Here is a 16,175-nt window from a genome sequence, read left to right as displayed (position 1 = left end):
ATAGAAGAGAGAGATGCCCCCTCTCGAGGGTCCTGAAGCATTCAAGGTGCTCAGCATCCGCGGAGACAACTTGAAGGATTCTAGCCAACCCGTGCTAAGTAGGCTCCTGATCTGTAGGCTCTTGTAGAATTCGCTATGGGGAAGAAGGAACTGGTCTCTAAGAGTCTGGAAGTGGACAGAGTTAGTCATCTAAAATGTCATGTATCGTCTGGACGACTGCCGTCTTCCATAATGAGATATCTAAATCTGGGATATATAGAAGCAGATGCTCCAGAGGGATGTGTTTCGTTGGACATTTAATTAATTTCGGGAATCTCTTAAGGCTGGACCTCCAGACCTTGTCTGTAGTGATTATAGCAGACAGAGTGACAGGGTCTAGTTTCTTGTTGGACAGGGAAGCTAAAATCCTAGAGTGCAAAGAGCATTCAGTGCTATATGTCGATTCGAGGGATACCCAAAGTTTCTGTGAAGCTCCTGACCACCAATATGTCATCTGATCAAGTATAGAAGCTCTGTAGTAATCTTCTAAGTTGGGCCTGCCAAATCCCCCAGACCCCCTGCCGTGGAACATAACTCTTCCAGAGACTCTAGGTCATTTATGTTGCCAAATGAAATCGTCTATCAACCTATTAGTGGTTTAAAAAAAAGGATAGGACAGATAGATCAATTTTGGTAAGAGCATCATTTTGAACGATGCGAGATGTCCAAACCAGGAGAGCATGTGTTTGCCAAAGTCAGAGAGAGAGGCTGAGAGGGTAGACAGGGTATGAAATTGGACCGAAACAGAGATAAGGAAGGGCAAGTAAGTCGTATCCCTAGGTAGGTGATAGATTGATGCTGCCAATCCAGGAGGGCCTGGGACTTAGTAACGTTTAACTTATATTAGAAAAGTTTGCCAAAGGACTCTAGGATGGAGAAGAGGGAAGGGAGGGAAGATGAAGGGTTTGTCAGGGTACGGAGCCCATCATCGGCAAAGAATGCCAACTTGTGTTCCCTCCCGCCAACCGAGATGCCTGTGACATCTGTGCACATCTGAATCGCCTGAGCCAGCGGTTCAATGGGGATAAGGAAAATCAGTGGGGACAGGGGGCAGCTCTGTCTGGAGCCGTTTGACAGGGTGAACCTTCCAGAAAGCGCACCATTGGTAAACACTCTCGCCACAGGGTTGGAGTACAAGGCCTGGATAGCCGTAACAATGGCTCTCAGGGCGGAGAATGCGTATGGCCAGCTCACCCTGTCAAACGCCTTCTCGGCATCTAGAGTTAAGAACACAGCTGGGACCCTCTGGACTTCGCAGTGTTGTAGTAAAGAAATTACCCTTCTGGCGTTATCTGGCGCCTGGCAGCCCAATGTAAAACCCACTTGTTCCCTGCCCAACAAATTTGGAAGATGGGGCTGTAGTCGAGAAGCAAGTATCTTAGCATACAATTTCGCGTCACTATTCAATAACAATATAGGGCGGTTATTGGAGGTGAGATCAAGGGGTTTGCCTGGTTTCGGAATCGCAGTTACAAGGGCATCCAGCATGTCAGCAGGTAGGGAGCTTTTACCGAATATTCTGATTCTGAGATTGTTTTTTCGTGACATATTCTACTTTATTTTGGTGGTAAATTTTCAGCGTTAATTGCATCCTTTTTTGGTGAAAAATCCCAAAATTTCATGAAAATTTAGAAAATTTTGCATTTTTCTAAATTTGAAGCTCTCTAATTGTAAGGAAAATGGATATTCCAAATAAATTTTATTTTTCTTCACAAACACAATATGTCCACTTTATGTTGGCATCATAAAATGGACATACTTTTGCTTTTAAAAAAAATTAGAGGGCTTCAAAGTAGAGCAGCAATTTTCAAAAAAGTCATGAAAATTGCTAAATCTGAAGGGACAGATGTTACAGAACTACAACTCCCAGCATGCCTGGGCAGTCGAGGCATGCTGAGAGTTGTAGTTTGGCAACATCTGGAGGGCTACTGTGTGGGCACCACTGTAACATTGGTCTCCAAACTGTGTCCCTCCAGTTGTTGCCTTTGGCTGTCTGGGCATGCTGGGAGTTGCAGTTTGGCCCCCCTAGTGGTTGCCACAGTAAAGATCGATTTACTTTCACTTTCAATCCCCCCCCACTGTCGATTCCCTACCTGATCAGGATCCAGCAGGCTCCAGCGACGATCCCAGGTCCCCAGGCATCTTCTCCTGCAGGTACGGCCTCCATCTTCTTCCCAGAGCCCCTCGACATCCAGGGGCGGGCAGAACAGGGGGTTGCCATGGCAACCCCCTGTCCTGCGCTGCCATTGGTCAGAACTTCGTTCTGACTAATGCCAGGGGATAGGAGGAGATCGCAGCTTTGCGACCTCACTCCTATCCTTTAGGCTGAACGGGGCTGTTGCTGACAGCTCCGATCAGCCCTATTTTCCGCGTGATCGGGTCACCAGAGACCCGATCAGCCCGGAATTGGAGAAAATCGCATGTCTGAATTGACATGCGATTTTCTCCGATCGCCAACATGGGGGGGGGTCTCAGGACCCCCCTGGGCGATGTGCCAGGTTGCCTGCTGAATGATTTCAGCAGGCATCCGGCTCCGGTCCCCAACCGGCTAGCGGTGGGGACCGGATTTCCCACGGGCGTATAGATACGCCCTCGGTCCTTAAGGACTCGGAATGCAGGGCGTATCCATAGGCCCTGTGTCCTGAAGAGGTTAATATGTTATATGTTGATAACCCCTTTAATATGTTATATTGTTAACAAGTTAATATGTTGTTATTTAATAGAATTGGGGCACTGTCAGTGTTTTCTATGGGTATATAAGGTAGAAGTTGGAGTTTGGGGAAATTGGGTCACAGCCAATCTATACGATTCCCTAGTCATGTGTTTTTATGCTTTTTTTTTTTTTTCGAGCATTTTACAAACAGTATGGTATATGCAACAACAAAATCCAATACACATTTACTTATGTATTTATTTATTTTTTTAAGCAGAAAAAAAACATATGGAGGTTTTTAGTAGGGAAATGGCAAACCTAGAACATGCTGCATTTTTCGAAAAACTGCCACTGGCCCCAAAACACGCACCCTTAGGGTACGTTCAGACGAGCAGATTTTCCGTGCGTATTTTGCTGCGGATCCGCCGCTGAAGGACCTCTATATGTTGCCTTTACATGTGCCTGCTCGGAACGGCAATACGCCGCTACGAGCAGACACACTGCGATATGTGAGTCGCCACGCGCATTCGCAGTATACTCTTATATCGCGGCAGCTCTCGGCCTAGCTTATTGAGCAGGGGGAGCTGCTGCGATGTGTGCGAGTACACCGCGCATGCACAGCGACTCGCACATCGCTTCAGCGTGTCTGCACATAGCAGCATATTGTCGCTCCGAGCAGGCACATGTAAAGGCACCATACAGAGATACTTCAGCGGCGGCTCTGCAGCGTAAAATTTGCTGTAAATCTGCTCGTCTGAACGTACCCTAAGTAAGGAAGAAACACCACCACAAAAGCAATGTAGATAGAGCATTTTATGTTTCCCTACTGACTTCCAGCAAACACCTGGCCACAGTGTTTGTTTGACAAAAAAGCAAGCAAGAATTTCCAAACACAATGATACAAAAATGTGGCAAAATGCCATGTGTGAAATCAAATCACCCTTATACAAAAAGATGGTTTAGAATTTTACATTTTATGGAGAATGCAAAGATTTGCTAAAACAGACAAATAAGAGCAGCAGCCATGTCCTCTGGGGCTAGGTTCCCACGCACGTTTTTTTGGGCATATTTTTGGAAAGCCACCACTGCAGTTTTTAAGCCAAAGCCAGAAGTGGATCAAGCAGGATGGAGAAGTATAAGTCCTTTCTTTATATTCACCATTCCTTTTAAATCCACTTCTGGCTTTGGCCCAAAAACTGCAGTGGAAGTTTTCCAGAAAAAAACTTGTGTGGAAACCTAGACAGCTACGGGTGGCACTAGACATATTGGCCCTCATTTACTATTCTAAGCCCGACCTCTTTTGTCGGGTTTTTTTGTCGCATCTTTGTCTGCGCCATGTCGCAGACATCATGCGCCAGTCTGCGACACGATGCGCCATTTTTTCCCAACGGACCCGATGTGGATTCTCCCAAACCCGAAAAAGGGGCGTAACCCGACATTTCTGAGCTTTCCCACGTATTTATAAAGGTTTCCAACCCGAATTTGTTGTATTGTTGTGGATTTTTTCCCGACAGCTCAGAGGAGTTGGAAACCAAAACCAACAAAACCCACGTGCGACAAACAGGATGCGACATATTAATAAATACCAGGGGAAAAAAGCAGTCGGGTAAGAAAGCAAGATAGACTTACAACCCGATTTTCTTAGTAAATGAGGGCCATTGTTGTCTTTTTCTTCCAAGAAACATTGGGGGGGATTTATCAAAACTTGTCCAGAGGAAAAGTTTCCCAGTTGCCCATAGCAACTAATCAGATTGCCTCTTTAATTTTTAACAAGGCCTCTGCAAAATGAAAGAAGCAATCTGATTGGTTGCTATGGGCAACTGGGCAACTTTTCCTTTGCACAGTTATTGATAAATCTCCCCCATTGCCCTAAAGACTCCCTGCTAGCTGAATCTCCACAAGGGGATTCAGTACTTCTTGGTGATTTGAGACATCTTCTAGGTGGCTACGATCATAATTCTTATCTGTTCTGGATAGGGATGGAGAAAACATGCTATACAAGTGGTCCCTCAACATACGATGGTAATCCGTTCCAAATGAACCATCGTTTGTTGAAACCATCGTATGTTGAGGGATCCGTGCAATGGAACGAATAGGAAGTTATACTCGCCTGTCCCCGGCGCTCCGGACCTTCACCGCTGCCCTGGATGTCTCCCTCCATCGCTGTCCCCGGGGTGTCCCCGACGCTCCGGACGTCTCTGCTTCCGCCGCCATCAGGTCACTACGCACGCCGCTCCTGTTGGATGACGGGACAGCGTGCCCGGCGACGTGATGACGACGAAGGAGAGCGCCGGCGATGCAGGGGATCCCAAAGAGGACGCTCTGGAGCCCCGAGGACAGGTGAATGATCGTCACCGCAGCACACGGGGCTCCATCACATGCCTCTGAGAGGCCATCGCATGTTGAAATTATCGTATGTTGGGGCCATCGTAGGTCGGGGGGGGGGTCACTGTATATCAGAACACTAAATAGAGTAAGACGAATATTTTGTATTAATATTAAATAATCTAATTCTATAATGTCAGTTCTCATCTGTTTTTACAGTGTGTCTGCTCCTGTGGATAGGCATTTCAGTATCTGTAGCTCAGGATACAACTGAAGAAAACATTACTACTTCACCAGACTCAACAGGTATAACTACATAGTGTAAGATAAAAGAAAATGAAGAATATATTGCACATTATGCACAATTTATGAGAGAATGAAATCTGGACCACTGTATATTGCACCACAACAGTTCACATATATTTTGTATTGTTTCATAGGTAGTCTACCCATGGCAAATACTAATGGCCCAGAAGATACAGCTACTACTGCACTTCCACAGGATCAAGTAAGTGTCTCAGGTTATTATATGGAAACAGAGGAAAATGCTTCCTTAAACGGAATGTGCTATTAAAGAATGACCTATTGTTTAAAGGGGTACTCCAATGAAAAATTTTTTTTTTAAATCAACTGGTGCCAGAAAGTTAAACAGATTTGTAAATGATATGTGTAGCAGAGAGAGAGAGAAAAACGGAGCAACTCCCCACAACGGCCCAGGTATTCCTTTCAGGTGGTTTCTTTATTCCACATCTTCAAACATAGAAAACAAGCAGGGGAGAGTGAACGTAGGACAAGGGGGTATGCTCTCGGTGACGGGACAGTTTGGCGCCGAGGCGCTTCGTCAGATCGGGATAGTGAGGTCACGGGAAGGGGTGTGCTTTAAAACAGGTAAGGCCCCGTGACGCTGCAGGTAAACTGCAGGTCATTGGCTCCTTACTCAAGTACAAAAACATATTACAAAATTTGTTGTACAAACATTAAAAGCAGCTTCCTAACATGCCAATATATAGTACAGTATAATTACATCTTATAATAGCGCACCATATTCCTGTTTCTCATTGAGCCCGAGCGGGCCAGTGGCATCTGTCCGGATAATCCATCTGGCTTCGCTTTTCAGGAGTTGTTGGTGTCTATTCATACCTCTTGGGGCATTGTCAACACGTTCTATCCCTGCAAATTTCATATCATCGGGGGTTATTATTATGATATGTGTGCATGTGGGCGATAAGGCGGGGTGCCCCTACTCCGGTGGATAATGACTTGAGATGCTCTCTAACTCTATGGCAGAGGGGCCGGATAGTCTTCCCCACATAAAATCGCCCACATGTGCAGATTAAACAATAGACTACATAGCTTGTCTTACAGGTAAAAAATTGTTTTAACCGAATATCACACCCACCTAACTTTATCACATTACCCTTCAGATTATTTCTGCATTGTTTACAGGAACCACAAGAAAAATTCCCTATAGGTCTAGAATCTGTTAGCCAATTTGTGTTAGGTTTTTTACTTTTTTTTTCTTTTTGTTATAAAAATCCTGAATAGTTGTATTTTTACGATGTGTAACTATTGGATTTAATGCTGTTAAGGATTGGAGATTCTCATCTTGCTGTAACATGTACCAGTGTTTACGGATTGATTTCTTGATTATCTCATTCATATTGGTGTTCTTGAAAGTGAATGTATACTTTTTTTGTCATTTTTGTTTTTATGTGAATTTATAAGGGTATGTCTAGGAATTTGATCTACAGTCTGTCTAGCATCTTTAAGTACTTTAAGTCTCTGGGTATCCTCTTCTTAATAGTCTGTCCTGTAGGGCATCTGCTTGTTCCTTATATTTATCTGAATTGTTGTCAATTCTCTTAAGTCTTAGTCTTAAGTCAATTTATAAGACTTAAGAGAATTAACAACAATTCAGATAAATATAAGGAACAAGCAGATGCCCTACAGGACAGACTATTAAGAAGAGGATATCCAGAGAAAGTACTTAAAGATGCTAGACAGACTGTAGATAAAATTCCTAGACATACCCTTATAAATTCACATAAAAACAAAAATGACAAAAATAGGTTTACATTCACTTTCAAGAACACCAATATGAATGAGATAATCAAGAAATCAATCCGTAAACATTGGTACATGTTACAGCAAGATGAGGATCTCCAATCCTTAACAGCATTAAATCCAATAGTTACACATCGTAAAAATACAACTATTCAGGATTTTTATAACAAAAAGAAAAAAAAAGTAAAAAACCTAACACAGATTCTAGACCTATAGGGAATTTTTCTTGTGGTTCCTGTAAACAATGCAGAAATAATCTGAAGGGTAATGTGATAAAGTTAGGTGGGTGTGATATTCAGTTAAAACAATTTTTTACCTGTAAGACAAGCTATGTAGTCTATTGTTTAATCTGCACATGTGGGCGATTTTATGTGGGGAAGACTATCCGGCCCCTCTGCCATAGAGTTAGAGAGCATCTCAAGTCATTATCCACCGGTGTAGGGGCACCCCGCCTTATCGCCCACATGCACACATATCATAATAATAACCCCCGATGATATGAAATTTGCAGGGATAGAACGTGTTGACAATGCCCCAAGAGGTATGAATAGACACCAACAACTCCTGAAAAGCGAAGCCAGAGGGATTATCCGGACAGATGCCACTGGCCCGCTCGGGCTCAATGAGAAACAGGAATATGGTGCGCTATTATAAGATGTAATTATACTGTACTATATATTCGCATGTTAGGAAGCTGCTTTTAATGTTTGTACAACAAATTTTGTAATATGTTTTTGTACTTGAGTAAGGAGCCAATGACCTGCAGTTTACCTGCAGCGTCACGGGGCCTTACCTGTTTTAAAGCACACCCCTTCCCGTGACCTCACTATCCCGGTCTGACGAAGCGCCTCGGCGCCAAACGGTCCCGTCACCAAGAGGATACCCCCGCGTCCTACGTTCACTCTCCCCTGCTTGTTTTCTATATTTGAAGACGTGGAATAAAGAAGCCACTTCCGTTTTTCTATCTCTCTGCTACACATATATTAATTGGACTTGCCTTGACGTAGAGCACCACTGAAGTCCCTCCAGCAGTTGCAAGGGAAGATACAGGGAAACGAATATATAGCCATATCCCAAGTGCTTACAGAGGTGGTGACGATTCTTTCTTTATTTGAGTAGATTTGTAAATTACTTCTATTTAAAAATTGTAATCCTTCCAGTACTTATCAGCTGATATATGCTCCACAGGAAGCTCTTTTCTTTCTTTAATTTCCTTTCTGTCTGACCACAGTGCTCTCTGCTGACACCTCTGTCCATTTTAGGAACTGTCCAGAGCAGGAGCAAATCCCCATAGCAAACCTATTCTGCTCTGGACAGTTCCTAAAATGGACAGAGGTGTCAGCAGAGAGCACTGTGGTCAGACAGAAAGGACATTCCAAAAAGAGCTTCCTGTGGTGCATATAGCAGCTGAGAAGTACTGGAAGAATTAAGATTTTTTAATAGAAGTCATTTACAAATCTGTTTAACTTTCTGGCACCAGTTGATTTAAAAGAAAATGTTTTCCAGTGGAGTACCCCTTTAAGTTAAGTTTTTATGTTAACCATTTTTTTTTTTTTTTCACAAAATCTTGCATTTTCCATTATGGCAACAAGGCCTAAAAATAAACTGGAATTTCCTGTTGTGTACAGATTACTTTCCAGCAGTGGCCTTTTATTTTTTTTTATCAGAGAGAGGACCACAGTGAAAGGTGGCACCAGTATATAGATAAAAGAATTACACACTTTTGTTCACAGATCAGCATCCTCCCCCCCCCCCCCTCACTGTAAATGATCTCTGAAAAGGTAACAGAGCCTGCTTAGTAACGTTTCCAATCCATGGGACAGGTCCTGTCTATTGTTGGGTCCTGCTCTAAAGCACATGTCTAAATGCTCTTAAAGGGGTATTCCAGGCAAAACCTTTTTTATATATATATCAACTGGCTCTGGAAAGTTAAACAGATTTGCAAATTACTTCTATTCAAAAATCTTAATCCTTCCAGTAGTTATTAGCTTCTGAAGTTTTCTGTCTAACTGCTCAATGATGATGTCACGTCCTGGGAGCTGTGCATGATGGGAGAATATCCCCATAGGAACTGCACAGCTCCCGGGACGTGAGTCATCAGAAAGCAGTTAGACAGAAAACAACAACTTGACTTCAGAAGCTAATAACTATTGGGAGGATTAAGATTTTTTAATAGAAGTGATTTACAAATCTAAAGAAAAAAAGCGATCTGTGCAGCTCACAGTGTCGGGCATGCGAGGTTAACTGAATATTCTCACCCACAGAGAAAAAATGTAACAAAAATGTTTTAGAAGGGACAGGGTTTCAGTCCTCAGCACACTCCTATATAAAATAGTATTGGACGGATGTTTGTTGTCTCAGAGAAAAGGAAAAGAGTATAGTTGTATATTAAACAGTAATTCTTTATTATAAAATGTTTATAAAATTAAATAAGATGCATGAAAATATCTATCTTATTTAATTTTATAAACATTTTATAATAAAGAATTACTGTTTAATATACAACTATACTCTTTTCCTTTTCTCTGAGACAACAAACATCCGTCCAATACTATTTTATATAGGAGTGTGCTGAGGACTGAAACCCTATCCCTTCTAATTTACAAATCTGTTTAACTTTCCGGAGCCAGTTGATATATAAAAAAAAGTTTTGGCCTGGAATACCCCTTTAAAAACAGCTCAGGCAAGATAGTAGCTCCCATAATATTGCACAAAAAAAATTACAATCAGAAAATAGAAACATGTTCAGTATCTGGCTATAATCAGTGAAATAAAGAATCAAGCATATACATTCCCATTGAGCAGAAGGGGATTGGTCTTTAGGATTTGGGTTGTCATTTGACAACCCAGTTCAATATGGTTTTATAGAGCCAGCATCAGGTAGCTGCACTGAGGCACAGTACATTTATATAATACAATACAATTGTTTGGGTCTTTTTTGCTATGACATGGCATATGTATATGTAGCTTAGCATCAAGAACAATGGGATTGCAATGCCCCTGACCATAATATATAACACTTCCCTTCAGGAATTGGCCCCTATGGACAATGAAAAGCAGACCCTCTTGAAGTCAATGTAATCTGCTGCAGATTTTCTGCAGTGGATAATCTGATGTGGTTAAAAAACACACAGTGGAAAGCAAGCCGCAAACCTGCCTGTGTGAACTGACCCTGAAAGGGTTCTCCAGGAGTATGATAATTCCTAATTTACTTTGTAAACATACACTGTAATTATTAAAGGTATTGTCTACTAAAACTGTTTATTTTCCTATGGCCCTCAGGCTTCATAATAAAATAACAAACACTTTAACCCTTTTCCACTCCCTTGTAGTTTCGGTATTGGGGGGTCCCATTCACGGCCGGTGATACTGCTTTCCCACAAGCTGCAGACTCAGAGCATACCAATTTCTAAACCAAGTCATGGCATCAAGGAAGTGTCTGGAAGGTGGTCTCCCTGGCTTCCTCCAACCCAACTTGAACTCTGGAATGATTGATGGATCTCTTTGTGGTGGCGGGGTGTGTGGTGCAGGGCAGATGTTGTTCCACTAGGGGCAGATGGCATTAACCCCTTGTATTCGTGACGCCAGGGGGTGGTTTAGCTTATAACCACCCAAAGTTATACCACTGGATTCTGGGCTAGGCTCTAGGCAATAAAGACTTCGACGCCAAGTTACAGACAACGGTAGCTTTACTGAGGGTAGACAGTTGGTAAAGTCTATACAGTTCAGCCAGGGCCCAAGGAGGTGACCAGTGATGCAGAGATTTTAAAGGGGTACACTGGTGTTTTTTTTTTTTTTTCTGAACTGCTGCCAGTAAGTTAAACAGATTTGTAAATGACTTCTATTAAAAAAATCTTTACCCTTACAGTACTTTTTAGCAGCTGTATGCTACAGAGGAAATTATTTTCTTTTTAAATTTTTTGTCTTGTCCATAGTGCTCTCTGCTGACACCTCTGTCCATGTCTGGAACTGTTCAGAGCAGCATAGGTTTGCAATGGGGATTTTCTCCTGCTTTGGACAGTTCCTGATAGGGGCATTAGATGTCAGCAGAGAGCACTGTAGACAAGTCAAAAAAGAAATTCAAAAAGAAAATAATTTCCTCCGTAGCATACAGCTGCTAAAAAGTTATGGAAGGTTAAAGATTTTTTTAATAGAAGATTTTTTCCACCGGAGTACCCCTTTAAGGGCTTGCTGGGACGGGACAATTGAATGCAGACCACGCTGATTTGAGAGATGACAGGGACTGACTTGACTCATAAAGCTGTGACTTTAGCTTACTTGACTTGATGGTGGCTGCAGGACTTGACTTTGAGGTCTCCAACACTCTGGACACACACACTAGGCACGACTGCACTGGACCTCAGCAGCAGAAGAGCAGAGAGAGAAGAGAGAGAAGCTCCACCCAGGGCTTATATGGGGGAGACTAGCAGGGAGCCCATAGGTCACTCTTGGGAGCACCTGGTCACTGGTACCTCCTGGGTAACAATCACATGACATATCACATGGTATAACTCTTAAAGCAACATTACATTTTATAACACTTTACATGGTAAAACATATTTACAATGGGGGAAACAAGTGCAGGGGCCTTGGGACACTGAAGGAGGCTGCCTGACAGGACATCAGGAGCACGTGGTAACACCTCCCGTACTAGGCCATCACATCTTCCTATACATAAAAGCAGGGGGACCACCTCCTAGACACTTTTTCTTTGCCACAGCTCAGTTTAAATTTAGTTTGGAAGTGAAATGCTGCAGTGTTGTCCGTGATGAGCAAGCCTGTTGGGAATTGATGGTGCCTGTGGTTTGCAAAGCATAAATCTACTGACAGACTCTCTTTAAAAAAGTAAATGTGTTTAAAATCTGCACTTGTAGATTTACAACTGCAACACCTATAGTACTGTGAATGCTGCATATTTATTTTCTGCATGCAAATTTCATATGGAAAATCTGCAGCATTTCTGCCCCTGTGTGCCTGTAGCCTATGGATGAATTATAAAGTGCTATGTATAAAAAATAAATAAATAAATAGTCCCCAAAACCATTTAGAAGGAGATTTATCAGGCTCCGTAGTAGATTTTTTTTTTGCGTAAAATTGTCGCACGTACTTTTAGATTTTTGCTTATTCCAAAGCACATTTCTGAAATCTGCTCACGTAGTAATTTTTTTTTTTTTACTTTGCAGTGGTCATGTATTTATCAAATGCAATAGTCGCTATTTATGAAGAAAGAAAAAAGTTGCATCTCCATTTAAAAGTCGCATATGTATTCCAGGTCCAACCTGGCTTACATAAAGTGCATACATCCACAGAAAAGAACATTAAAGGGGTATTCCGGGCAAAAACATCTTATCCCCCATCCAAAGGATAGGGGATAAGATGTCTGATCGTGGGGAGCCTTTTGCTGGGACCCCCCCCCCCCCCCCCTCCCCGCGATTTCCCTGCAGCACCTGTTTTCTATGCGGAGCGGCGTCTCTAGTTTCGGTAACCTCCTGGTTTCCGGGACTGGAGATGTGACGTAATGCCACGCCCCCTCCGTTCATGTCTATGGGAGGGGGCCTGATGGCTGTTACGTCCCTTCCCATAGACATGAATTGAGGGGGCGTGGCGTGACGTCAGGTCCCCAGTCTGGGAACCAGGAGGTTACCGAAACTAGAGACGCCGCCCTGCATAAAATGCGGGTGCTGCAGGGAGATTGCGGGGGTCTGAGCAGCGGGTCCCCTGCGATCAGACATCTTATCCCCTATCCTTTGGATAGGGGATAAGATGTTTTTGCCCGGAATACCAATTTAACACCCACTTTAACAACTGTTCTTTTTCTGCATCATGAAACAAAGCTACTACATTAATGTTAATTATAGAAAAAAAAAATGATATAACTAATAACTATTAATTTTAAGGTTGAAAATACACAGCACACCTTGTTAATTTTAGGACACGTACATGCTGGCATACCCACTAAAGTTTAAAATTAATGTTTTGTTAAAATAGAATAAGGCACAAAAAAAATTGTGTAAGCATTTTTACAGACTACGTAATTAACCCATATGTGGCACTAAAATTTTTCCTTAAAAAAAAATGAAACATCCACAATTATACAGCTTCATGCACATTTTGGGGTGGGTAACGTACGCAAGACTCCACCCACCAGCGTCACAAAATGCGGGCTCAAAATTAAACAAAAAAGCCTCCAGAGTACAGATATTTATGGTGCGTCATAGTATGTCTTTAATATTTTTTAATTTCTGAAAAGGGTGGATGGGTTGTTGCGGGATAGTGGGAGTGCAGCTATTTAGTGCCAGGCCAGTCACGTCACAAAGAGGATTGGTTTAAGAATATAAAAAGACCGTGAAGGGTGAGAATGGTTGCCACTCCCACTCCACCCTGCCGGGATATCACATCCCTGAGTGTCTCCCTGATGAGCTGAGCGAAACGCTGCATTGGAGACCAGGTTTTCTTTTTCTATATGTGGTTGACTTTCCTTCCATGCTAAAGGCATTCCTTTTTGGCAATTATTTGCACGATTTGCACAAGCATAAATGCACCATTTTTCCCTAATTTCTGTGTACACTATACGATAAGACTATAGCAGTGCAGGGACAGGGTCCTGAGGCATGGGGTTCGTCCTTATAAGAACGAGTGCCCCAGTTACATGCCACACAGTGAGGCGAAGGTGTGAATAGGGACTTTGTTGCACTACCTCTTAGGGAGTGTAGGGATAGCACACATCAGTCTTCCTTCTGGATATATGGTTATCTCCCATCATCCCTTGCAATAAAAGGGCCCGATATTTGTGCCCGATAATAAATGTGGTCACTTTAAAGGACTAAAAAGTGGTGAATATTTTCTGTGCAATAGTCATTCAGTAGAGTATGGAATGACAATTTCATATGTGCAATTTAGGTGGTGGTTAATATTATATGTCTTCTATTCTCTGTTAATTAATAATTTTCCCTTTGCGGTCACAGGAGAATATTTGTCCTTGTCTGTAGGGGTTATATGTGTATTTTATCAGTATATACCCAATAAATTGCGTATCACTGTCCAGAGTAGGAAATCCCCATAGCAAACATATGCTGCTCTGGATGGGTCCTAAAATAGACAGAGATGTCAGCAGAGAACACTGTGCTTGGGATTCAGCAGAGAGCTCTGTGTTCCAAAAAGAAAACAATTTCCTCTGCAGTATTCAGCAGCTAATAAGTACTGGAAGGATTAAGATTTTTTATAGAAGTAATTTACAAATCTGTTTAACTTTCTGACACAAGTTGATTTAAAAAAAAAAAAAAAGTTTTCCATCATAGTACACCTTTAACCCCTTAAGCACACATGACGTTCTCATACGTCTCCATTTCCGAGTCCTTAAGGACACATGACGTATGAGAACGTCATGTGTTTTACCGGCCCCCCGCAACCATCTGGAGCGGAGCCGGTGCCCGATGCCTGCTGAAATCGTTCAGCAGGCATCGGGGCATATCGCCCAGGGGGGTCATGATGACCCCCCATGTCGGCGATGGGCGCAGATCGCTGGACAATTCAGTCCAGCGATCTGTGGCGGATTCCGGGTCAATCGGGTCTCCAGTGACCCGGTGACCCGGAATTATTGGCTGATCGGGGCTGTCAGAGACGGCCCCGAACAGCCATAGCCAGCAGGGGTGAGGTGGCACTGGTGCCACCTCACGATCGCCCTGATTCGTCGGCCGGATTACCGGCCGACCAAACAGGGCACCTACTGCGGGTGTCACTCCCGCAACCCGCTCCGCCCCTCTTCCGGAGGACGTGAGCGGGTGCGGGACGTGCACCCCGGGTGCTGGGGACCCCGATCCCGGCGTTAATGTTGGGATCGGGGCCCCAGGAGCAGCGGCGGCGACGACGAGGGACTGACCTGATGCGGCTGGATCGTTGGAGGTCAGTGACAGCCTCCTGCTGTTGCTTAGCAACAGCTCCCAGCATGCAAAAAGGGCATGCTGGGAGCTGTAGTTATGCAACAGCGGGAGGCAGACCACCACAACTCCCAGCATTCCCTTATGGGCATGCTGGGACTTGTAGTTTTGCAACAGCTGGAGGCACATTCTTTCTATGGAAAAGTGTACCTTCAGCTGTTGTATAACTACAACTCCCAGCTTGCACAATCAGCTAAAGTGCATGCTGGGAGTTGTAGTGGTGCATTTGGTGGTTGCATAACTACAACTCCCAGCATGAACGTTGGCTGTCTGACTGCTGACAGTTGTAGTTTTGCAACAGCTGAAGGCACACTGAGTTAAGTAGCAAACCAGTGTGTCTCCAGCTGTTGCATAACTACAATCCCCAGCATCCCCAGCCAAAGTAGTATGCCTCCAGCTGTTGCATAACTACAAGACCCAGCATGCCCTTCCGCTGTCCGTACATGCTGGGGGTTGTAGCTTTTGCAACAGCTGAAGGCACACTGGTTGCAAAACACTGAGTTTGTTACCAAACTCGGTGTTTCACAACCAGTGTGCCTCCAGCTGTTGCAAAACTACAACTCCCAACATGCACTGATAGACCGTACATGCTGGGAGTTGTAGTTTTGCAACAGCTGGATGCCCCCCCAATGTGAACGTACAGGGTACACTCACATGGGCGGAGGATTACAGTAAGTATCCGGCTGCAAGTTTGAGCTGCGTCAAATTTTCTGCCGCAGCTCAAACTGCCAGCGAGAAACTACTGTGAACCCCCGCCCGTGTGACTGTACCCTAAAAACACTGCACTACACTAACACAAAATAAAATAAAAAGTAAAAAACACTACATATACACATACCCCTACACAGCCCCCCTCCCCTCCCCAATAAAAATGAAAAACGTCTGGTACGCCACTGTTTCCAAAACGGAGCCTCCAGCTGTTGCAAAACTACTACTCCCAGTATTGCCAGATAGCCGTTGACTGTCTAGGCATGCTGGGAGTTTTACAACAGCTGGAGGCACCCTGTTTGGGAATCACTGGCGTAGAATACCCCTATGTCCACCCCTATGCAAGTCCCTAATTTAGGCCTCAAATGCGCATGGCGCTCTCACTTTGGAGCCCTGTCGTATTTCAAGGCAACAGTTTAGGGCCACATATGGGGTATCGCCGTACTCGG

General features: G+C 43.6%; 1 protein-coding gene across 5 annotated transcripts in view; it reads left to right on the top strand.

Moving 5' to 3' along the window:
* LOC130356074 (uncharacterized) overlaps positions 1-16,175 on the top strand; it is a 100,040-nt gene that overhangs the window by 59,259 nt on the left and 24,606 nt on the right. For all 5 annotated transcript variants that reach the window (XM_056557109.1, XM_056557106.1, XM_056557107.1 and 2 more), the window contains 2 exons: positions 5,237-5,323; positions 5,458-5,525. In XM_056557109.1, coding sequence (XP_056413084.1) covers positions 5,237-5,323; positions 5,458-5,525 — 155 coding nt within the window. The remainder of the gene's footprint in view (positions 1-5,236; positions 5,324-5,457; positions 5,526-16,175) is intronic.

The sequence above is a fragment of the Hyla sarda genome, chromosome 2 (genome assembly GCF_029499605.1).
Source record: "Hyla sarda isolate aHylSar1 chromosome 2, aHylSar1.hap1, whole genome shotgun sequence".
NCBI lineage: Eukaryota > Metazoa > Chordata > Amphibia > Anura > Hylidae > Hyla > Hyla sarda.
Note: the sequence above shows the minus strand (reverse complement) of the source record. Positions and strands in the feature narration are given on the sequence as shown.